This window comes from Thunnus thynnus, chromosome 21, assembly GCF_963924715.1.
Source record: "Thunnus thynnus chromosome 21, fThuThy2.1, whole genome shotgun sequence".
Taxonomy (NCBI): Eukaryota; Metazoa; Chordata; class Actinopteri; order Scombriformes; family Scombridae; genus Thunnus; species Thunnus thynnus.
The window spans coordinates 16,646,062-16,671,514 of NC_089537.1; the positions used below are offsets into that span (position 1 = coordinate 16,646,062).

The window sequence follows — 25,453 nt, forward strand, 5'->3', positions numbered from 1 at the left end:
GTGCAGTGAGGGTGGAACCTAATGGTCATGAGTGATGTATGGGTTGCAGAAAACGCCATTTAGAATTTACAGTAAACCTTTTATCGTGTATTAAGGGCAAGACCGCTCACTGCTGCAGCCTCTTTAGCAAAGCTGTGTCTGAAATACTATGAACTACTCTTCTCTTCAGAGGTCCTCTTTATTCTACGACAGTTAGGTAGCAGAATGGGGTGGCCCCCCCAAATATGGTCACATCAAAATGGTTCTTTTCTTAAGGTATTAAATTTTGTTTGACCTATAAACAGTAACTTCAGTAGATATGAGTCAGAATTGGCAAATAATACACTTGTGTGTAACGTCCTGCGCACAAACACACACATTTACTGTGCATGGATCATATTGTCATCGTGCTTGTGAATTACTGGCAGACCACAGTGAAAACACAGTGTAAAGAGGTCCTTCCTTCTAAGCGCTGAGAAGGCCAAAAAAATGAAAGGCCTTCAGCCATTGTTCTCCACAAAGGTCAAACGCAATTCAATCCCATAATATAGCAGGGGGGAGCCCTACCTCGGCAACCGCCTGCGCTTTAAGGGTGAGCAACAGGAAAGGGCCATTCAGCAGAACGGTTGCACCCTGTGAGCCAAGCACATTCGTCAAGGGCGAGGGGTGAAGTCAGAAGGGGGGAGAAAAAAAGCTGTTTTTGAGGCTTTTACATGTCGCGGCTGTTTCACTGCACACTGAAGTGTGTTGAGCGAAACAATAAAGGACACAACCGATTCTGCCTGAGTGAAAAGATCCTCATCTTCCCCTTCATTTTTGCTGCCCTTGTGAAATTTCATTAGGTGAATTTAACGACTTGTGAATGTCGGCTTTCTCCGTGACCCTGACACTGGTGACGGACACGTCTCGCTGGCAGGGTGTGATGTATTGTGTTGAGGTGTTCCTGAGGTGCAATTTTTAATGTGACAGCATCTGTTGACCTCCGATCTAAAAAGTCACCCTCCTGTCTCACACTGGCATCCATTTTGTTTCTTAATGTAATTTTAAAAGCATATAGTCGGCAGCACAAAACATAATTTCTCGTCTATTTATCTTGGAATATCTAGGTTAAAATGTTACATGCTTTTGCCTTTTGTAAACTCTGTTCAACATATTAGCATGGGCCTTACATACCTGTAATGATAGGATCAACTTTAGCCATTTTAGGCAATAACAGTTGGTCTTTGCTCTCTGTTGCGGCTGTACGTCTGTTTATCCATGGATGTGATTTATTATTGCAGACTTTTCCCTTTTAAAGGGTGGGGTCTAGAGCAGCACCTGATCAGATCCAGATTAGCAGACACTTCAAAACATAATCCCCTGCATCTGCTTAGAGTCAGATTACCACAAATAGCATAATGACGGGAAATACCCAGTGTATGATTTAGAATTTTACTGTCAGTAACTGGAATGATAATTATTAGAGGGATGCTGACACAATACTTACTTTGTTAACAGTCTGACATACGTAGACATTGCTGAAAGTTACGGGACAAAATGTGCTTTAATTGAATGTGTAATATGGAAACTATGTTAAGAAAAACAAAAACAAAAACTATTGCCAATTGAATTGCAAATTCTGTCTTAAATGCTACACACATCTAGTACTGCATTAGTAATTTTACTGACACTAATAAATCTTTTACATTACTGTCAAAATAAAACTAAACTGCCAATCACATCACAATATAACTGTAATATATAATAAACTATATATATATATATATATATACACATAATGTAAAGAGGTAAACTATTTATAGATATGATGATTTTAAGTACTGCATTAAAATAACATGACAACCACATGTGATTACATATTGTGAATTAGTTTGAGTTAAATGCAAAAACCTACTAATCAGATGTGTGAAAGACAAGCTAATGAGAATTCATCATAATGAGATAATTAGCTAATTAGAATATGAAAGAGTGAAAATGAGATAAATAATATTTGATGAGACCAAACTGGTTTGCAGATACAGTTTTTAATGTATCACAACAATGAGCAACAAACATACTTGATGAACTATTTCCAGAAGTTGTTCAAATACCATCTACAATAAACGTCATTTCAACTATGACAACAGGTCTGTGACAAAATAAAAAAAAGGTTTCAAAACCATGTTATTACCGTGATACGGTACAGTTGAGACCTCAAACAGTACAGTAACAAAAACTAATGCGACTACTCTCTATATATAAAACATCAATAACATTTTTGGTTTAGTTTATTTAAAGTTTTAGCCATAGGGGCTTCTTCTTATTAAAACCTCAGGGTGCATTTCCTATGTAACCCAGATGTTGAAGAGTACATATTGTGTAGGATATGATTGCGCCATGAAAATCCCTTTGACATCCAGAAGAACAATTCCAATTTCAACCTTTTGAAGGCTGTCCCCATAAACATGACACAATCCATCCATTTTTTTTTTAAAAAGTTCTTTTTTTTTTGTTTTTGGCTGCTGTGCAGTTGCAATATCTATGTACAGTTATATTGTTGGACCATCCTTTTTGTTGGTTTGTTAGCTTTTACCAGTCCTTGGTGTGGAAAGCGTCCTGTCTGATGCTAACATCTTAGCACATGATGCTAGCTGACAGTTCAGTCTTATAATGCTGAGCCACAGAGTGGGGAAAGGCAAAAAGCCAGAGTTGTGAAAGCCTTTGGAATCAGGACAGTCGCTCATGTTTGTACAATGGCAGAATTGCACCTTGGGAGGCCAGGATGTCTCTTATGAAACACAATCGAAAAGTGTCTTCAGGATTAAAGTAAATGTTAAAATACTAAAAATCCAAATAATGACATTTAAAAAGCTCACACAGAAAATTAAAAACTGACATTTTGCTTTAAAACTTTGAGAAAAAAAACACCTTTACAATAATAAAACATAAGAGGAAATGTTACTTGATTTCATTGTTTGAAACAATAACTAAGCATGATTTGATTTAACCTGTCAAACAGTTGCATTACATGCTACTTGCTCATCTCAGAATAGGAAATACCAAAAGCAATACATTTTTGCATTTCTTCATATTAATAAATTTGTACCATGCACAGCCAACTACGAATATGTACAACAGCTTTGCTTTCTTTGTTCACAAGCCTTTTTCTTTCATACAAATAGCCTTCTGTTACTTTGGAATGAATCACATTGGTTTTAATTACCAAACTAGAAAGTGATTCGTAAAAAATTGAACACCCTTTGACAGCTTTCACATTCTTAGTTCCACAGCAAAATAACAAAATAACATAAAATAAAAAGAGAAAAGCAAAGCAATTAATGGATCAGTATTTTGTCTGGTAGAAAGTTGAGAGAATTTATGGCAGGCAAAATAACATTACACAGTAGCAGCAAAACTTTGTAAGGTAATACTTTGCAATGTTGAAATCACTAAATGTGGAAAAATTAAAAATGTTGACTTTAACTGTAGATCATCAGAAGTGCCCAGAAAATTGATGGGAGGACGTCAACCTATGCACTAAATGGCAGCGTATAGGTGTAACACTGTTTTAAGTCCTACAAGTACATGAAAATGTTTTTAATATACAACACAAATGCTGTTGTCCCCCTTTTAAAGCAGCATATTTGCAAACGTATAGCAAATGATCATACCTTTTTTAACATTGTGACCAACTTGTACCTTAACAGTTTCAAGTATACAGTACTGCTTTCATGGATGCACCAATTGTTAAATAGGTCTCTAGATTGTTAGGCATCAATCCTGTAACAAATATGGACCAATATGCTGCTGCAATAGACACAAATAATAATTAAAACACAAACATACATACATACAAACAGAAAAATTCTATTAAATTAACAAATGGCCTACTCAAATGATAAAAAGACAAATAAAAACAAAATAAGTGCACTATAGTCCAGACACAAGCAGGTACCGTAACAGTACAGCAATTCACAAATGAAAAATGTTATATTCACATAATCCGAGAGTCTATCAAAACTAGAGTTATTACCTCTTCAGAAAAGGGTGTGAGCAGAGGTAAAAGTGAGAAGGTAAGAGTTGGCACAGATTAGTATATACTACAAGAAAAAAAGGGGGTGGGAAATAGATACAGCTTGTTGTGATACAAACTGGCAAACACAGGGGCATCATACACATTTACTTCACCATTCTAAATTCCCTCAGTGGCAAAACCATACTGTCTTTGTAGGGCAAAACTAAAAGGATATGCACATCGTCCATTGTAACAGTAATATTGTCTCTTGGTACTCTATACACATCAAGGAAATGCGTCCGATAAAGCTTGACATGTTTTGGTTATAAGCCAAGTGTACCCAGGCTTGTTGCTGCTTTAACAAATGAGAAATGTTATGTTCTGACCTGAGAATTTAAAGCTACTGAATTACACCTATCTAAACTAAGAGAGATTCTCTTTGAGGGTTCTGGATCGTCATCCCATACAGTACATGCTAGCATTTGGAAAACAATCCAGCTGAGGTGCAATTTGCTATCGTGAGAGTTTTTGGCTTGAAACAAGCCCCCCAAGGGAGCCTGTGGGATTTTTTCCTACTCCATGTTTTTGTATACAATATAAGCTCAGTCAAGCATCTGCAACAGTTCTGTCCATAACAAAAATCAATCAATATCTTGCCAGCATATCAATATGGGAAAAACAATCCTGAGTCAATCATTTGGTACTGTAATTTTTTGGGTTAAGAGAAACTTTGGAACTGCAGTTTAAAAAGTCTTATTTTTTTCTTTAAGCAAGGGATCCTTTTGTCACTCCTACACACTGAACATATCCATTCTGATACTACTGAAGCTCGCGTCTAGGCCAGAGGCCGGCTTAGCCTTGACCTCCAACGCGTTATCTAAGTCATCCAGCTTCTGGCTTAGCTCATTGTCAGACTCATCTGAACAACTCTCGGTGGGTAGTGAGGTTGGAACCCCTGAGGTGCTGCAGGAAGTTGAGGTAACCGTTGAAGGTGAGGAGAGGGGGGGAGGAGGAGAGGCAGACGGGGAGGAGGAAGCAGCTTTCCGGGCTGTGGTGGCCTGGAACAGGACATTTGGCCAGGACTTCATGGACAAGCGAGAGAGATGAGGAAAGGTGTTATTAGAAGAAGCTGCAGACTGCGAGGTAGATGTGGTGTTAGGAGTAGGGGAGCAGACAGAGTGAGGTAATAATCTAGTATGCTCTTTGGCATTTCTCATTGCTTGTTTGATTGTTTTCTCTTTGTGCAAGCTCGACTGAAGGTGTTGGCCAAGTGCTTCATTCCCGTTAACAACCACATTGCAGGCAACACAAGTGTAGTTGCTCACTGCCTTTCGAAGCACTGTCTCTTGCGGGTCAGTAAAAGGATGTCCGAAGTAACAGAAGGACTTCTGATGATGCACCACTGAATCTTCGTCAGCAAAAATCATCTGGCACTTCCTGCATATAAACTCATGCTTGACGGACGGTACAATAAAAGCGTCTGGAAAATCCATGGTACTTTTGGTATCTGTTTTCGGTTCTTCTTTTGTGCTTTCTGTTGAAGAGCCTGTGTTGGTGTCATCCTTAGCATCTATAGCTTCTTTTGGTTTGAAGGAGTTGGTGGTGGTGCTCTGTATGCTCTGGGGTGTCTTCACAGGGGTTGGTTTTTGTTGCTGCTGCTGTAGTTGTTTCTGCTGTTGCTCAAGTTGTTTCTGCTGCTGCTGTTGTTGCTTCTGCAGTGAATCCTGGAGGGACTGCTGGTACTGCTGATACTGCTGCAGGAGAGCTGTTGGGGAGAGACCAGCGGCCATGGCAGCTTGTGGGACTGCTGCTGGGCCATATGGAAACAGGTTCTCCATTCCACACAGTGGTGGGAAGTAGCCTCCTGCTTGGACCCCTCTAGGAAGCTGGGGAGAGAAGCAGTTGGGAAATCCAGGAAGAAAGTAGGGCAGGAACTGCCCCCCCAAGAAAGAGCTGGGATCACTTGCAGCAAGGGCATTCTGAAGTGCCTGAAGCTGTGTGGCATCCAGTGGAGTCTCACTTCCTGGTTTTCCTGGAGCTGGTTTCTCCCTTTTCTTGGCCATGCTGGGGGTCTCAGGGCGTGAGCCGCTCTCATTCTCTCTGCCTTTCACCTTCATCTGAGGTGGCTTGTCTCCTGGTTTCTTGCTGCTGTCTCTCTCTGAGTCTTTACCTTGCTGCTCTGTATGATTTACTGCTGCCAAAGGTGTGGAGGGAACAGGAGGAGGAGGAGGAGGTGGAGGAGGAGGAGGAGGAGGAGGAGTCTGCAGAAGAGTCTTGGTTGGGGTAGTGCTGAGAGACATGGCAGGAGAGGGGGTGGCTGGTGTAGGGAACCCAAGCATGCCAGCACCGGGAGACGCTAAAGCTGAAATACAGTGGTATATAAATATGGAAATATTCAATATTTAAATATTCAACCCCAAATCACTATGGAAATTTGTTTGTATGACAAGATAAAGATGCTTAATTTGTCTCTGGCTGAGTTTTTAAGATTTTGTTATGGATCAAAACTGTCACATGCGCTTTATGATAATTTCAATCTGCCAATATATTATAATATAAATATACCAAACCTACAATTAGGGGAAAAAACAAAACAACACAAACAAAAGCCATGATAAAGATACATTTGTTGTAAAAAATCTCTGAATTATCAGTTAGCAGTTCAACTCTGATGATGACATTATGCATGCACTAAATCCCACCATTTTTAATTTTAAAATAGTATTTAAAAATAGGACTTTTTGACAAACACCACTGTGATAGAGAATAAACAGTAGTATAGTAGAATAAAATAGTGCATGATAAAGATCAGTTCATAAAGCTTCTAGTCTATTTAACTTATTTTTTCACTGTTCGTCATACTAACTCACCAGGTGTGTTGGGTGGGAAAACAGGAAGTGACGATGGCCCATTGACCCCAGGAAGTAGCACTGGCGGAAGGCCAGATATCCCTGGGTAGCCTGAGGGCAGGCTAAGGCCATGAAGTGCATTATTGTTGTCCACTGCAGTCTGTTGCTGCTGGCCAGGCAGGCTGAGTCCCTCACCAGCTTTCTTCATGCGGTCCAGCTCTTGCTGGGCCATCAGCTGACGGACAGTGGTTGGTGCTAGGTAGTCCTTTTCTCTATCCACCTGGTTTCCCAGGGTTTCTTGCACTTTGGTGATGTGCTGTTTGGAGAAGATGTGGTCTCGGATGGACATCCGGGCAGTGTACTTTACACCACACAAAGTACACTCGGGCCTGGGCCCATCTGGTGAGCCTTGACTTATCATGAATGGCTTTCCAATGTTAATCTTGAATTTCTTTTCTTTAGCACGGGCATTCTGGAACCACACCTGGACAACGCGCTTGGGGAGTCCAATTTCATTGCCCAGCATCTCACACTCTTGCATTGTAGGAGTGCGGTAGTCACTAAAACAGGCTTTGAGGACTTTAAGTTGCAGGTTACTCATTTGGGTCCTGAATCTTTTGTGGCCTGGCCTATCCCCAGAATTGTTGCCTTTCCCGGACTTGCTGAAGGGGGTACCTGCCCCAAAGGGACTAGGGGAACTTGGATCAGCAAGGCTTGATGATTCACTCCTGTCATTGATATCGTCCACATCATCATCTCTGTAACTTAAGTATGAGTCACAGTCTTTTCCAGAGAAACTGAGGGCAGGGCTCACCATGCTGAATTGGAACCTGTCATTGCCACCATCAGAATTTGGCATCAGGCCACTCTTGTCACTCAGCTTGTCCCCTCCATTGGCTGTGAAGCTCTCAACCTCATTGTTATTACCCTCATCTCCAGTTGTAGCATCGCTAATGGCTGTATTAATCGATGATGTCTCATCAAAGTCCATCTTACTGAGATCATAAGATGAAGCTTCTGCTGAATTTATATTAGGCCCTTCTGTTTCATCACAGTTTTCAGCTTTTAAGGATGAAGGGCTTAAGAAGTTTTTTATATGCGACTCAGATGGTTTGACTGGAGTTGAGGATGCAGCAGGCAGATCATACTCATTTGGCTCAGTCTTGGTAGGCAGCTGCGGGTAGTCAAAGAAATTATACTTTGGACTTTCACCCCTTTCATTGTCTTGATTCATCATTGGGCTTGGTGGCAAACTAAAGCCTGCCTGCTTAGCCTCATGCCAGTGTCTAGATCGTATGTGGCTATCTAGAGCAGACTTTGCCTTGAACAGTGCTCTGCAAAAGGGACATTTCTTGTGGGACTGGGAAGGCCCTATAGCCCTAAACTGCCCCTTTCTCTCTCTTGCACGAGTGTTTTGGAACCAAACTTGCACAACTCGCTTTTTCAGGCCAACCTCTCGTGCAATGTGGTCCAACATCTTCCTTGTTGGGTTGGAATCAAGTAAGTATTTGTCATAGAGAATCTCCAGCTGTTCTGGTGTGATGGTAGTTCTCAAACGTTTATCTCTATGTTGCTCTTCACTGCTGTTTCCGCCATCTTTATCGTTAGCGCTTTCATCCTTGTCATCCAGTTTTCTCTTCATTGCCCCAGACCCTGCAGCAGAGGTCAAACCAGAGCTACTCTGAGAGGGGATTTGGGAGAGACCTCCAGATAACAGCTGGCTAGCCATCAGGGGGTTGTTGGGGTCAAATATCATATAGGGCATATCAATGGGTCTTTCAAGGAATTGGGAGTGAAGGAATTGGTTTTGGGCAGCCAAGAAATGCATGTGTTGGTGCTCCTGCCATAACTCCACAGTGGGGAATGCAATCTTACACTGGTCACACTGGTACTGAAGCATCTGGTGGGGGAGACTGTTTGTGAGTGAGGAAAGGGCCAGGGAGAGTGGACTTGAGGGCACTGCAGCTGCCTGTGGCTGGGAATGGGGTCTTGACATTTGTGGCTGGGGAGCTTTCTGAGGAGGTGGCTGAGGTGTGCAAGCCTTAGATGGTCTGGGTTCTGGTAGTGACTTGACCACTGGTGAAGGGGCAGTCTCAGTTTGTTTAGGTTCAGTTTCAGGGGCAACATCTGGCTTGGGGGAACTTTTTCCCATGCTGGCACGAGGGGAGGCCATCACAGGGGAGCTTGAGCCAGAACTGGTGGCAGTTCCGTGGGACTGTCTGGTTAGCTCTAATGGTAGTTGGGACATCTTAGCTGGTCCTTGCTCAGTAGAATCTATGCAATCCTCAAGGAGGTTGTCCTCATTACCTTCCTCATCTTCATCCTTGTAACACTGCTTTTTCTGGTGAGTGATAAGGTCAAAGATACGGGGGAACACAATGTTGCACTTTTTACACTGGTACTGCATGTTGCTGGTTCTGATGTATCTCTCATTGGTCAACTCTTTTTTCTCATTGTCTTTAGAATCTGCCTGGTTCTCATAGCTCTTGCGAGCTTTCTGGCGTGCATTTTGGAACCACACCACAATGACCCGGGTTGGTAGGTTGAGCACAGTTGAGAGCTGCTCAATTTCATCATCCTTCGGATAGGCATTAGTGTCAAAGAAATCTTGAAGCACCCGCAACTGGTAATCAGTGAATCTGGTCCTGGAGGACCTCTTGTTCAAGGCTGAGTCAGTTCTATAGTATTCATGTGCACTAAGCTGGGGCTCCATTCTAATATCTTCCAATGTAGTAATGGGAGGAATATTAAAATTGTAGGGAGAGTCTTTACTCCGCTGCCTCTCTTTGAAGAGGGTGTTACGGAACCAGTGCTTTATGACTTTTTGGGGCAAGCCAGACTTCTCTGACATCTCCTGAATTTGCTCTTCATTGGGGGAGTTGTTGATGTCAAAGTTGGCACGGAGGATTTTAAGCTGGTCATCCGTTATACGGGTACGTGGTCGCTTAAACTGGGACTGGCGGAGGAAGTTTGGATCAAGACCTAATTGTTGCTGGCAGAGCTGTGTAAGGTCTGTGGAAAGAGAGTCCATAGTGGGCAGCTGGAGGGCCAGCTGAGGGGGCAGGCCTGGGTGCTGGACAGACTGCATCATTAGAGGTGGGAAAAGGGGCAGATCCAAGGGAACAGGGAGCTGCACTTGGGGGGGCGCAGGAGGGGCAGAAGATGGTGGAGGAGGGGGTGGTGGCTGGGGTGGCGCTGCCTGAGGTGGCGCTGCCTGGTGAGAGGGTTGGTGTGGGGTCTGATGGGAGACAGGGACAGGTGAAGGTGTTGGGGTTTGGGGCTTGGTCATTGATGTAGATGGAGGCTGAGGAGCCGTCACTGGGGTGGGAGCAGGAGGTGGTGGAGGAGGAGGAGGTGGTGGTGGCGGTGGTGGTGGAGTCTCAGGTGAAGCAGGGTTTATTGGATAGAGTTTGTCATAGGCTTCTCTGTACTGCTGGGCAAACTTTTCAAGCTCCACATATGGGAAAAAGTGACTGTGCACATGTTCCTGGTGGCTTTTGAGAATAAGCATATTGGAGAAGAGCTTTCCGCACATCCCACACTCAAGCTTATCAGTATTCATTTCCACTTGTTCAACTCCATCTTTATTTTTCTTTTGGTTTTTCTGCCTGTTTTCATTGTACTGGATGACCAGTTCAAATCCAAAGTTCTCTAGCAGTGCCTTGGCTGCATTGCCCCTTGCTCCTGACACAATACGTGGAGGGGGAATCAATGGCTCGGAGAACTTTGACTTTTTATTGTCTTTGTTGTCTTTTCCTCCATCACTTAATGCATCCCCTCCATTTTCCATCTTTGCTCTGTTTTCTTGTTTTTCAAGGTGGTCCTCTGCCTCTCTTGACATCTGAATTTCTGAGACTGACACAGTGCTGGACTCCATTTTGGCTTTGTGGTTCTGCAGTTGCTGGTTTTTCTGTTGCTGGATCTGTGACTGTGTCTGAGAGACTTGCTGCTGCTGTTGCTGCTGAGCCTGTTGCTGCGCCTGAGCCTGCTGCAGCTGGTGCTGCTGTTGCATCTGCTGCTTCAGGTCCTCTAGGAATGATCCAGTAAGACCAGGCATTCCAAAAGCTGCTGCTGAGTGTAGAGCAAGCTCTGGGCTAAGGTTGAACTCTGCCCCTGGGATGTAGAAGGGGAAGAGGAACTGTGGCTGTTGAAATTGCAGCAGTGCTTCTGGGGTCATTGGAAAATGGGGGAAGAAAGCTGGATTAAGGAACTGAGGCTGGAAGAAGGCTGCCTGTTGCTGGAGTTCATGTTGAAGCTGCAGTTGCAGTTGGGCTGAGGACTGTGCTGACTGGTGGCTGCTTGCCTGTGCTGAAACATGGTCAGTAGTTGTTGTTTGTTTTGTGTTGTTGCTGTTGTTATCTTCTTTGGGTTCCATAGTATTTTCTTTGTTAGCAGAGGGTGTTCCACTTCTAGCAGAGTCTGAGTTGCTGTTGTTCCCTTGTGTGCTTGGGGCTGGACTTTTTGCTGGTACTGGACCACTAGTGCCAGTGATACTGCTACTGCTGCTCATTTCGGTTTTGGCTGTTCTGGCTTTGGTCTGGTGGAGTACTGACCTCATATGAATTTCAAGTGTTGAGCTTTGGCTGTAGGCAACATTGCAAATATTGCATTTGAATGGTTTGTTGTCGATGCTGTTGCCTGTCTCTTGTGGAACTGGACTTGATGCCTCTTGAAGGACCTTCTTCAACTTATGCAGGTGGGAAACTGAATTATAGTGGACTAGTAGGATATTCTTCTGGGTGAAGGACTCCTTACATACTGTGCACTTGTAAGGCCGAGAAGGGTCCAAAAATTTCTCCATTGTAAAGTTGGGCCCTTTTCTAAATGGTAGGGTCCGTTTTGGTTCTGCTCCCATGTCATCTAGCAGGGAGCTGCTGTCACTTCCTGTGGGACTGGGCTTCTCTTCCTGGTCCATTTCATCATCTTTGTCCAAGTCATGTTCAAAGGCCTGTGCTTCCTCCAAGGCTCTGGCCTCACTCTCAGTGATATCTCCATTCAGTGGCAGATTTCCTATGAGTTGCTGCACCTCAGCTTCACTAAGCTCAGGGTGTCCATTTTCCAAATGCTTCCTGAGGGCCAGGAATGTCCTGAAGCTGCGCTGGCAAAGGCTGCACATAGTGGCTGCTCTGATGGCATGGTATTGGGAATGTATCTGAAGCTTCTGCATTGTCTTGAAGGCCAGGCTGCAGTGGTTGCAACGATATTTGTAGACATGACGATCAGATACTGAGAGCTGCTGTTGTTGCTGCTGGAGCCTTTGGAGCTCACTGATATGGTCCTGTAGGGTATCAGGGGACTTGCTGTCATGTCCTAACCCACTGGCTCTCTTCCAGTCTGGGGCTTCTGAGCCCTCCTTTGGGGGCTTGAGTTCCTCACCCTGCATGTCCAATTCATTCTTGTCTTGACTTGTCAGCTCATCTTTTGAGGTGTTTCCTAAAAGGGGACATTACAATTTGAAAAAATCAGTTGCATCAACAAAAGTCTTGCATAGGTTGATATTATGTTCTGAATTATACATGTATATATTTGTTTATTCTGAATACACTTTACAATCCCTTGGAGAACAAACATTAATAATAGGAAATAATAAGCAAGTACCATATTCTGCTTACCTTGAGACTTTCCTGACCCATCAGTAAGAGAGGTAGAGGAATCCATTAAAGATAGTCCTTTGTCTTGTCCAGTTTGGGGATGCATTATATTATTTGGTGTTGCTGTGTCAGGTCCAACAACCTATCAAGACCAAAGACATTTCATTATCATATAAAAAAATATGATCTGAGAAGGCAAGGGTAGAAATCCAATATTTGTAAATGTTGAGAAAGTGTTTCAACTTACTTCTTGCCTTTAAAACTAACCTTATTTTAAAGAGTGATTTTGCAACAACAACAATCAAGTTTATGGCAGTATCTCAAGAGAGTACAGTAAATGCGTGGGAAATGTTTTATGGGAATCTTGCTGTAAGCCCTTGCCCTGAACAACACAGGGAGACCAGAGGGAGGACTGGACAGTCCTCACAAATTATTTCCATTTTTCATTGCACATTCACTTTTTTCTAGGCGTCTAAACACACACACACACAAATCTTATTCATAATCATTACTACTACATACAGTCAGAATCAGCTTTTCCACGCAGTCGGGAGCCACACTGTGAAGGTGAGTGAGATGCAGCTGCAGGTGAATCTTGTTGCTCAGGACATCCTGGCACAGTGGGCAGCGGATCACTGGCTGCATGGAATGCTGGGACATCACATGAAGCTGCATACGGTTGGCATCTTTACTGCTGTAGTTGCAATACGGACACTGCTGAACCTAAAAAAAAGATGATATAATAAGTAGCTGGTTGAGACTTGAGAAATAATGCAATGATATCCAAGGAAAAGGACATTTTGTGCAATTAATCCAAGAGTATGACATATTTTTTGCACAAAATGTACTCTTTTGTGGGTATCATTCTTGCACTACAGATCGAACCATTAGCATAGCCAGGTATGAAATAAACAGACATCACATCTTAAAAACAAAAAAGGGTTTGATCAAGATTTGCGAGGACCATGTCCCCTGCATTGTTAGGAGTGAAAATAACTGCACATCTACAAAATCAAATTGAATTTTTATAGGGTTTTCCTTTCCTTCCTTAGGGCTTTTCTTCACTGCCCACTCACCTCATCCCACCATGTTCACCTCTCCCCACAATGCCCACCTTAACACAGAAAATGTAGATGAACCATGTTTCATGTAATTCACTTAAGTCTCTCAACTCATGCAATTTTATTAGCAGAAAACACGATTGGCCAGAATTTTTAATCAGGAGATTACAGATGACAAAGGTGTGTACTCTCCCAAGCTACGCCTTGCCCTCATTACAGGGAGTACTCTGAACATAGCTGCCTCCCCACCACCTGTCTTAATAGAATCCATTTCTGAAATGACAAAGTCCTCCCTCCTTACAGGGCCCAGAACCAGACGAGCTAATACTTCATAATCTAATTTAAAAACACATATAATTTAAAGAGATGCAAAAAGGCGGAAAGAAGCAGGGAGGGAGGCCTAAGGCTAGTGCAGGTATTCCACTTAAGAACATAAAGACTGGCCTACTGTGCTTGATGCTAAAAAGCTCCGTCAAGGAGGGGATGGTGGGCTGTGTTTAACCCTTTGATGGAAAGCTGGCGCCAGCAATTGCTAAATGCTTAGCTTAGCATTTCTGCTTCTTACAGTTCATAAGTATCCTCCCATTAGCTCATCACACAGTGACAGTGAAGGTTAGATTTCATTAGTGCTTATGAAGGAGAACCTGCCTCATTAGCTATTAGCTTTCTATACCTATCCTCCAATAAGAAATTCAAACATGAATATGACTTGCCAGATGTCCACTCTAAATAGATGCACACAAAGTTCTATAACCTAGAGATGTATTTTCTTCGGTGGGGTAAAGACAGTAACACAGGTCCATGGTCACTCTCAGTGCAACTCAAACACTCTGAGGATCAGCTATAAACAACCCCTGAGTTGCTGGGAAACAACACAAACATTCTTCAGCTTATGCAGCACAATTGACAGTTTTCTTTTAATTTTCACAAACCTTTACCTGCTCATTGGCAGAGGTCTTCCCCTCAGCAGATTTGGGCCTTTTGGGTGGGCTTTCAATTTGTCGATCAGGCAGGAGGGAATGTTTAACCATAGCATTCGGTCCAGTAACCTCTTTGGATATGGTATTCACTCCTGGCAGAAGGTCAAGGGAGAGAGAGAGAAGGGGGGACAGAGACAGAGAATATAAAGCATTAAAAATACATTTTTTAAATCAACTCATCAGTTATTTGTGTATTGCAATATAAGCTTAGATATATTCACAACGACTCTCACTGTGTCACACAAGGCTTCCAATGACTGGGATGGCTTTCAATGACTGATGGCTAAACAATACATTTATTTTTGAATGAGTCTTTTTGGAATAAGCGCTGGAGCAGAAGTCATCATATACATAATATAAAAAAGTCTTCATACTTGACATATTAAACATGACTTGACTTGACTATCCCAAAGATCAGACATGCATATTGTATGAGAAAGCTGTGTTTTGTAGATGAATCAGATGAAAAAGTGGCCAAATGACTATTAATACACATATAACAGAGCAAATAACATAAACAAGTCTACCAAATTAGTATTCAGTGGGACATAGGTGATGATTTAAATAATTTGACACCAAGACAACACAAGCGTGGATACAATCACGGTCTGTATTATTCACATTCATATACACTGACTTGTTTCTGCCCTGAGGACATGTGAAATGGAGAAAACTCAGGCAGGCTCATTATCACAGCACGACATACATTAAATGTTATGGTAATATTATACACTTCATTAGTTCATATACATTTCCCCAGCTGCCTCAACAACTTCTCTGTCTGTACAAGATGCTAAATTTTCGGGGCTTGGTCACGGCTGGTGGTACAGTAGCAGCACTACTTGTGTGTGTCTGTTTGTATGTGTATGTGTGAGCGTGTGTGACGTTAACAACAGGGCTCAATGTGGGGAGATCAGCCTCTGGTTGTATTTAGTAAATGCTGTAGCCACTGATAAATCTTTCATTAGCCTCATCCTTAGATACAGGCTGCGCAGGCCCTGCTATACTCTGCCACTGCAATTTACCCACTCGGTGAAACACAAAGACACAGCAACAGCAACTCTCCCTCCCTCAGTCTCTCCCTCTCCCCTGCTCTCTTCCTCCCTCTCTCCCTAAGCCATCATCCCCCTCTCTTGCCTCCCCTCCCTCGTCTGGTCACTCAAGGCAATATGTGAGCCTCACTCTTGCGAATCAACGCTTCACGCTAGATGCACAAATGGAAAAAAAGGGAAATCAAAGCACTGATACATGGAGAGGGGGTTGAAAAAAAACATTTTGTATTTCATATTATTCTGTGGCTCGTGTTTGTATTGGGCGCATATCAATTCCTCCGGCCCGTTCATGCATTTTAATTCTGTTGCATTAAGTAGGCGTTCCACTTATTTTATTTGTAATCCCCTATATCTGGAGCCTGAAATATTGGCCTGTCAAGGAAAGTGACAAGAGGGAGGGAGGGAAGAAAGGAAGAAAGAGAGAGAAAGGGGAGAAAAAAAAAAACACAAGGACACAATGTGAATTTCCAAGAACATCCGAGAATTGCTCTGCAGCTCAGAATAGCGAGGTAATCTCGTCTTCCACTGCCTGTGATGGCCCCTGCAGGGTTTGTGTGTGTGCGTGTGTGTGTGTGTGTAGGTCTATGTGCATGTATGTGTGTGTATTATATGTTTCATGACAGGCCTCTGACACTCTATTGGCCAGATCGGTCCAGCCTGGAAGCACCCGTCATATCACCTGACCTTTCCAAAGCCTCTGCCCCGCCTCCTGTATTTATTATGACCATTTCTAATTTCAACTTTCAATTTTTGCCTCCGTCTTCCAGTCAATTTGCAACTAAATTACATCCCTGTGAAAGGAGATGAGGCGATTGTCGGACAAGAGGCTGCAAACACATTTACAATGCGGTGGGGGAAAGAGCCCACACATCACCATTGATTATTGTCATATTGAATGTGAATGTATGTTTGTGTAATGTGTGTGTGTGTGTGTGTGTGCATGTGCAACATGGAGATCTGTCCTTCTGGCTTAGATTTGTCTTTGACCTAGTGCTTTCATCAACACTTATGACACTCAAGCGAAAAAAAACAGTTGGTTAACCTTGAATGTCGAGAGAGCAGTTCTCTCTATGGCCACTTAGGAGCTTTAAATGGCAAGCCTTGTGAGTGAATAATAAAGTTGTTTTGAGGCATAGAATTACAGTCAAAATTGCAGAGTGTCCTCCAAGGATATAATGACCAGTAACATAAATAAATACAATGGCAAGCACAATCCAAAAATCTATAAATTTATGATAGAAAATCATAATATCCATCTGCCCCTAGTTTTTAACCAATTACATATTCTTGCCTTCAAAATTGCATGGATAGCTAAAATAATTAAAGAGAAATAATGGGAGTGAACAGGATTGAGAAAAAGACAGCAGTAAGAGACTCTCCTCTCATTTTCCTTTGTCTGGGTGAGTCTGCATCCCACACTTAATGACTGTGTCCTTTTTCCTCCTCCTCCCTGTTCTTTCCCCTCCCTTCCCACCTTCCCTCCATCCCTTCATCCTTATGTGGGCTCCACCAGCTGCAGCCCAGTGAAGCGGAGGGACAGAATAAACCTGACACCGTCCCCCCCTCTCCACCAATGACAAATGTCTGCATGCAGCAGGACCTTGCTTGATTAGATAAATCAAAAGGTGATTTATGACACTCAACCCCTTTTGCATTGCAGGGGGAGAGAGCGGCACACTCACCACCCATCTTTATTTGCAACTGTCAATGATGTTTAGGGAGCCACATATACACACACTTATATACACCGAAGTGCGCACTCAAATGGAGAGAAGTACAGGGCAATGGAGAGAAAGGCAGAGAAATGTAGAGAAAAAGAGGGAAGAAGAAGAAAAATGAGAGAGAGGGACAGAGAAGCCCATTGCTCCAAACACCTCAGGATATTTCTGCCCCAAATTGTTCCTCAAAAGGCAGGAGGACCGACAATACCATCACAGTTAATGCTTTTCTCGTGGATCTATTTTAGAATCTGCCCTTTTGTGTCAGAAAGGGTAAGACATTTTGCGCAAACTGAAACAAGCAAATGAGATTTTCACACAAACAAGCATATCATTGAATCCTTCTATCTCTACGACTACGACTTTATATCAAATCAACTACATCATCAGGATAGAGTCTTGGAGCAAGCTTTCAAAACAATCAAACCATACCTATTGCAATCTTTTTCTCTTTTTTCTTTCTTTTACAAGCTGCAAAACAATTAGATTCTATTCCTGACATTTCATTTCATGAAAAATAAAAAAAACAAAAGCCCACAAACATAGAGCAAGGAGTACGGGGAAAAAGCTGTCAATTAAGAGGGAGCAGGCTGGGTGGCGGCAGCTTGGATTTAGTATTCAATTTAGCTGTCCTGAGCCCTGGCAGACTGGCTAAGGTTACGGAGCAGTAAATCTAAGAGGGAGAGCTGGCCAAAACGGGCCAGGGAGGGCCGGCCAGCATGATTTACTGGCCTCCTGCTCTGAGGTTACGCATTAGGCTGACCCCCGGTCACCTGATAACATTACAGCAACACACTCTGAACCCCAAACTCCCACTGAAGCACTCAGCAGGCCCAGATCTAGCCGGAGGGGAGAGAGAGAGAGAAACTGGGAAGGAGCGAGATGGAGAGAGGCCGAGACATACTCAAATGGGGAGAGAGAGAGAGAGAGAGGAGAACGGCTGTTAAACAGCAGCTGTCTAGTAGTTTGTGTTTTTTAATGACTAGCCTTCCTTTCTCTTCCATCTCCAGCTTATGTTCTAATGAGAGATAAATATGAGCATGGCCTTGTCACATTTGACAAATCGTCTGTGACGTTCAACAAGCTGTCATTACATAGAAAACACACATACATGCACAAAGGAATTGCTGCAGGCTTGTAATTAAACATGCTAATATCTTTAATATATTTTAATCTCATCTTGGAGAGACAGAAAACGAGCAGAGCCCTCATCTCAAGTTGGGCAAATTTGCAAGATGCATGCAAATAAAAAAAATATAAAAAAAGACTGAAAATATTCTGAATGTGAACAAGCTAATATGGAATATTTAACATCTGATCTTGTTTGCATGTGATTCCATTTTGTTTCCCCCCTTATCTGCTCAATTCAAAATTGTACACGAAATTAATACATAACATTTGACTGTAGGAACAATGAGTAATTTCTTTGCTAATTTGAAGCAGGTAGAGATCTGTAATTTCCTTAGGCTGCCTGACAGGCTCATTTCCATGCTGGGGCCTTTGTTTAGTTGGTTATTTATAAGAAGTGGGCCCCTGAGCCATGGTGGCGACATGCGCCATCTACACACACAGCACAAAGCTATCTGGAAGTAATTCACATTGGAGACATTTGCATGGAAAATGTAACATGGATTATAATTAATCTAAAGTGACATGGGATTAAAAAAGACAATGTAAATGAAGCAAGGGAAAACGCTCTTTCTGTCTTTCCTTGCCCCTCCCCCCTCTATCTCTCTTTTTTTCTGTCTCTTCTCCTCTCTATCTATCTGCCCCTCTTTGTTTAAAGGATCTTGGTCTTCAAGATGAAGTGCGCAAACACACTGCTCACTTGGTCACACTGTAATCCCTTCCCTGGAGATCTCCATACGGACACACACTCACACACACACACACACACACACACACACACTCACACACACAGATTTGAACATTTCAAGCTTGCCAGAGATTTGGGGCTGAGGAAGGAGATGCTAAATCTTACTACTTTAAGCTGGACAAAGAGAAAAACAAGGCGCTGCCTCTGATGATAACCCTCGCATAACAACACGCTGACACACCAGGCTCCCTTTTGCATTTTTTGGCATTTGACTTTCTGAAACCTCTTTTAATCCAAATGCAAAACAAAACAGAAAAACCCACTAGAAATATTATATCTGGCTTCCTGGCCAAACTAGCAGCTGACCCCAAGGCGATTCCTAGAACAAATTATTCATAAAAAACAAAATAGGCATACATTTCGGCTTTATTAAATAGATTTCTGACATCTGATAAACTACACTCGGGAACGCACACATACGTAAGCACGCTTTAAAGTAGGAGGGACCTGGACACTATCGGTTTGCTTTTTTGCACGTGTGCGGCAGTGTTAAATGACGCTGGCGGTAATATGCGGCGGTAAATGCATGGATGGTGGTTCCCCGCCAGTCCGTCAGACAGGCCTGTCAGAGAGATAGAGCTGAAAGATAGATGACTAGCTAAACTAATAGGCCCCAGCCTCACTCAGCTCTCCTTCTGCCTCATTGAGCCTCACATTATGGAGCTAGGTATGGCATGCTAGGAAGAGGAGGTGGGGAGGGAGTTAGAGATGGATAGAGGGTGGGAGTTGGAAGGTGTGTGCGTGCGTGAGTTGGGGTGGTGGTGGTGGTGGGGGGTGAATGGGGTAAGAGAGAAAGAGGAGGAGAGACATTAGTAGAGGGAGAAAGAGAGAAAGAACCCCATGCAATGACAGAGGAAAAAAAAAAAAAAAGAGAAGAGACAGAGAGACCCCATGCAATATTCATCCCCAGCCATGGATTTCCATCTCATACATAAAAAGACCATATGAATTCTTATTTGGGTAAATCAAATCTAACAAAGCCAGGGCTATCCCGACCACAGCCTCGCAGCAGAGGCATTATGTGCTCCCTACCTCACCCCCAACCCCCCCCAAAAAAAGAAAACACCAAGCCGCCTTGTACAGATTGTTGCCCCTCCCTGCTTACAATATTGCCATTCTTACAAACAAATAAACAGCGTCTTCTTTCTATCTTGTGCTCTTTTTCTATGTGAGGTAATGCCTAGTGATAGGGTCACAGATTGGACAACAATTAAGGGATGGATTGAGCCAGAAAAAACAGGAGAGAAAGAAAAATGAAGGGAGGGTGCAGGAAAAAAAAACTAATTTAAGGGTTGCAGGGATGCGGTGCAATATTAGAAAAACATATACACAGCCCCCCCATCTAATCCTGCGCTTATGAAAAATTAATATGTCATCGGAGAGGGCACAAGAACGAGAAAAGATTAATGCAAGGCGCTTATAAATTACAAGCACGCAAACTGATTTGATTAAAAAATAATCTGGGGCCTGGACATTGCCTGGTAATATCCACAACACTCAACTTATCCCTCTCTCTTTCTCTCCGTTTTTCTCTTTCCTTCTTTCCCACTCTCTACCCGTCTCTCTCTCTCTCTCTCTCTCTCTCTCTCTTTTTCTCTTTCTGTCAGATGGAAACGATTAAAGCAGGTCACATGGAGGCTAGTCAGCAGCATTCACATGTTACACACACATGTTTAAACCTTATCTGAGGGAGAGAGAGAGATGAACGATAACTTGGGAAAGAAGGGAAGCTTACAGTTCATAGGTGTTTGTATGTGTGTATGTGTGTGTGTGTCTTTTTGAAGTGTATGTGTGCAGACTTACGGTCAGTTCTCCTGCTGTCAGTCAAGTCTCGGTCAGTGAGGTTGAGTCCAGGCCTGGATGAAGAGCGAGGAGGTCTCTCACCATCCTCAGCAGTTTCCTCTGAAAGTACACAAAGAAAATGACTACATTACCCATGGTGCTCTCTGAAAACAGTATTTGCTGGCTATAGGGGACCAGCACCAAAAAAGAAACCTCCTATGGCGCCTGACATGAGAAAGAGAGCTGATATTTTATCAGATATTGCTGTATCGTATTAGAAACATTTTGCAAATATTCCTGCTTGCACGTGTTCTGTTAATCCTCATAAAATATTTTATTTCTACACAATAGTCAGGTTTACCCTACTGTACGGTATATCTCGCCAGGAAATAATGCTTCTGGAGACTTGAACACATGTTCCAGTGAAAACAGCTCTGCCGTGCCACTTCTAGTGGGTGAAACATAATACATCCATGGCCTGAAAGCAAGGACGTTGTGTGACAACAAAATATGTCCAACAGGGGAACTATTTTAGTCATTTTGGTTGCCACTCTCCACGAGTCACTTTTTTAATTTAAAGACAAGCCTTAATCATATTTATTTTTTCCTTTATTTCCTTTTAAATAAATGTAAAATATATTTACTTTTATTTAATTCTGATTAACTATTGTTTAAGCTTAGAGAAATATCCATATTACAACACACAGGAAATAGAATTTATCCTGTTTTAAATCCATCCTTTCTACTTCACTAAAACTGATGGAAAAAAACAAAACTTAAAAAAAAAGACTAATATTAACATTATCATTGAGCCTACAACACATAAAAATTAAAAATAAAGTTGCATGTAGAGAGTGTGTAGATGTTCACTACTGTACTGGATGCAGATATTGTGTCTTTGTATCTCTGTATACCTTTGTAAAAAAATGTGCATGCACACACACACCGACACACACACGCAGCTCTGTACTATTAGCAGATTAGCCTGCCCATCTCTGAGAGTTCAGCCCCTTGTTTGATAATTCTGTGTATCTGCAGTGTTCTGCCAGTGGATTAAAGTGTGTGTGTGTGAGTGAGTGTGTGTGTGTATATGCATTTTGTGTGTGTGTACAAGTGTGTATGTGTGTATATGTGTCGCCAGCACAAGCTAACACTAATCCTAGCCGAGCCCCAGCGCTCCCTTTCATCCAGCCATCATTTGTCTCCGGCTGGGCTGATGTCACTTTGTAATGAATTTTGAGCAGTCTGAGAGAGGCCAGATAACCAGGCATGCGCACGCACACACAGCACACACACAAACATATATACACACATATATACACACACACACACACACATACACACACACACACTACCCTCCTCCATCTCAGGGATAGCACACACAAATGCAAAATCAAACAGAAACACTTGCACACAGGCGTCAAATCATACACACACAGTATCATATTCACACACACAGAGCAAAACCGTTAAAAATTTCATGTCTTCTAAATGGGGGGAAGGGGGGGTCTCTTTCACCACAAACCCCTCACTCTGCCAGAGAATGAAACTGGTGTGCGTGTGTGTCTGTGTGCATGCGTGTTTGTGTGAATGTGTATAAAAGAGCTGTGCTCATCAATCCTGCAATGCCTTAATAACCATATTTTACAACACACATACATTCACACGCGCACACACACACACAACCATATTCATAGAAATCAGGCAAAGGGTGCATTGAGGTCAGCTTGCATTTGCATACAATCACTTTGGCCATTGTATGATGAGCACAAGAGGTCTGCAAAACCCCCCTTGGAAACATGATATGATTAACCCTTTCACATCCAGCGCACACACACACACACACAACCGGAGTCACACACACATACACACACAGACAGACACATAGACTAAGTGTTGGCGCCGTTGCTTTAAGCGCCAACACATTAAGTGGACATTATATACAGCATGAAATTTTCATGGCAGATGGTGACATGTGATTGAGGAAGAAAATTGCGGTTGTGTGTGTGTGTGTGTGTGTGTGTGTTTGTATTCACGAACACTGTTGTATTTTTGCATTTGCAGATGCGCGTGAGTGCTGTACGCATTTTGCACATGTGTATAAACAGTCTATGTCAAGGTGTATGTGTGCGTCCTTGTATGTGTGTGTGTTTGTGTGTGAAAGAGAGAGAGACTGGGACTGCACTCTGCTCCTGATGTTTTATTAATACGTCGGTGACAACGGGGATGAAATATCTCCTGTCAGCCAAGAGAGCCCGGGCTGCAGAAATTGCAATTTTCACTGCTGGTGCTGCAGCGTCCATCTTTGTATTTTAATTCACCCCACCTTCGAACAGAGGGAAAGGAAGAAGGATAGTGTGTGTGTGTGTGTGTGTGTGTGTGCACGCGTGTGGGTGTAAATGTTGTGTGTGTAGTGGGTTTGAAAGTCCTTCATCACTGGTTTATCTTTTCTCTATACTTGACTTTTGTTCGATGCCAAGGAAAAGCAAATAGCACAAATCGAACAGCATGTTTCACAGAAGAGTCAGAAAAGAAGGGGAGGGGAGAAGGGTCAAAACAGAAATACAGAGAAAAAAAATAAACCCTCGAAGATCTCACATACTGCAAGGTCAGGACAAATTTCTCAAAAGAAAGGTTAAAAAAAATCTCAAAAAGCAGGAGGAAAAAAAAAACCTTTTCATCTCCTTTGTCATTGTCTGCCTTTTTTCCTCCACTGCACCACACTGTATATATACTGTATATATATTTACATATATATGATAAAAAAAAATAGACACACCATTGCTTTGATTGAAAGTAATCTGTTTTCATAGAACAGGTTATAAAAGTTTAATTGCACAGTATTAAATATATAAAATGCAATATATTTCAGTTTATACTCTAAATTTATATCACAAATAAATGTCAGTTCATTTTATCCTGTTACAATAAATCAAAACCTAAGTAAACTAGGACAAGTTAGTGGTTATTATCATGCATATAGCCACTATCAATATATTTAGAGAACAATCAGTGCTCTTAAAAAATGCTTATGTTCTTAACATATTTGATATTGATAATACTAAATTGTGTCATTGCAAGAAATCATTGTCCATTTCTATATTAGCTTATTAAAGTACAATAAGGAATAAGAGGACAATAAGGAAAGGAGGATATAGGTCTGGTGAAAGTGGTCATAGTTGCAGGCAGTGCTTGATCATGACAATACACAGCCACCATCAAAACTAACCTCTAGGGGGCACTCTACCTGTAGCTACATAAGACACAAGAGAAATGAGAGACAATGAACAGAGAGAAGGAAAGCGAGGGAGCAATGAGGGTGAAGAGTGGGTGAAGAAAGAGAAAAAGAGAGAGGAAAGCAGGGGTGATCATCTGGGCCTCATCAGTGTTTTTTTTTTCACTCCTTTCCCCTTCTAGTCGGTTAGATCTGTGGTGAGTGTGTGTGTGCGTGCATGCATACGGGGAATGTGTTTCCACACTGAGGACATTCCCAGACGAGCTCTCTCAATACATCAGCACAGCGTCTGCCCTCTGACTGACCCTGACAGTTGCACACCACATGAGTGTGTACGTGAGTGCGTGTGCGACTGTGTGTGTGTGCGCATGTTCGGGCGTGTTTGTGTGGATGTGCGCCATTGATCAAGTGAGTGAGACAGTGACTGCATGTGTTTGCATGTGAGTTGTCATGTGCAAGTGTGTGTGTGTGTGTGTGAGTGTGTGTGTGTGTGAGCGAAAGAGAGACGGAGGGTTCTGCGGCAGGGACTCTTAACCATCAACTTAATCGCTACCAGAGGACACGCAGAGCAAAACTTTCGCAGTCACCTTCCACTGCCTCTGTGCGCACACACACACACACACACACATACACACACACGCAGAGGGAGTTGGTCGGGCTGCGGAGGGTGTGTGATTTTGGCAGCCTGGTGGGACTCTCTTTGATGTGGGTCGGTCGGAACATTAAAGCCGGCCGGTGAGCTCGAGCAAACCACAGACCCTGGATCCGATTACCATGCAACCAACACCAGCCTATATTTAACCGTTAGAGAGGAAGAATAATTAAGTGACTCTTGATTAGGGATACAGCCAAATCAGCCTGGTTTTAGATTCAACTATTAATTGGAAACCAGTGAAACCAATTAGGGCCCTGGATGAATAACTCTCCTGTTTGTTCGATAAATAACTCTGCAAATCCCCAAACACAACATATTTGGTTTACATGATCTCAAACGAAAATAAGATGTTTTGAATTATTTTGGTACTAAATTATTTTACAATTGCTCGTATTCCTTCAAATCAGCACCGTAAAAAATATAATGGAAAAATGAGATTTGGACAGACAGATGGAGGGGGATGAGGGGAAAAGACACATAAAAAGAGATGTTTGGAAAGAAAAAAAATGGAGGAATAGACATATGGGAGATGGAGGCAATGGAGGATGTATTGAAAGTGTCAGCGCAGCGTGTTTGTGTGTGTGTGTGTGCCCTCTAGCTGTATAATGACCTGCTCTGAGACCGCTCACTCCCCCTCCCGTCTCCCCCTAAGGGCCCATAACCGCCATGCCAGGTCATTAT

The 25,453-nt window shown here is 42.6% G+C and overlaps 1 protein-coding gene across 4 annotated transcripts in view; it reads right to left on the reverse strand.

Annotated features, from left to right (window-relative positions):
- Window positions 1–1,984: 1,984 nt before the first annotated feature.
- The window catches only part of zfhx4 (zinc finger homeobox 4), a 174,794-nt gene continuing 151,325 nt past the window's right edge, over window positions 1,985–25,453 (reverse strand). For all 4 annotated transcript variants that reach the window (XM_067578654.1, XM_067578655.1, XM_067578653.1 and 1 more), the window contains exons 7-12: window positions 20,904–21,002; window positions 14,413–14,546; window positions 12,936–13,136; window positions 12,435–12,555; window positions 6,844–12,255; window positions 1,985–6,335 (exon numbers count right to left, since the gene is read on the reverse strand). In XM_067578654.1, coding sequence (XP_067434755.1) covers window positions 4,765–6,335; window positions 6,844–12,255; window positions 12,435–12,555; window positions 12,936–13,136; window positions 14,413–14,546; window positions 20,904–21,002 — 7,538 coding nt within the window. In that variant the 3' untranslated portion in view covers window positions 1,985–4,764. The remainder of the gene's footprint in view (window positions 6,336–6,843; window positions 12,256–12,434; window positions 12,556–12,935; window positions 13,137–14,412; window positions 14,547–20,903; window positions 21,003–25,453) is intronic.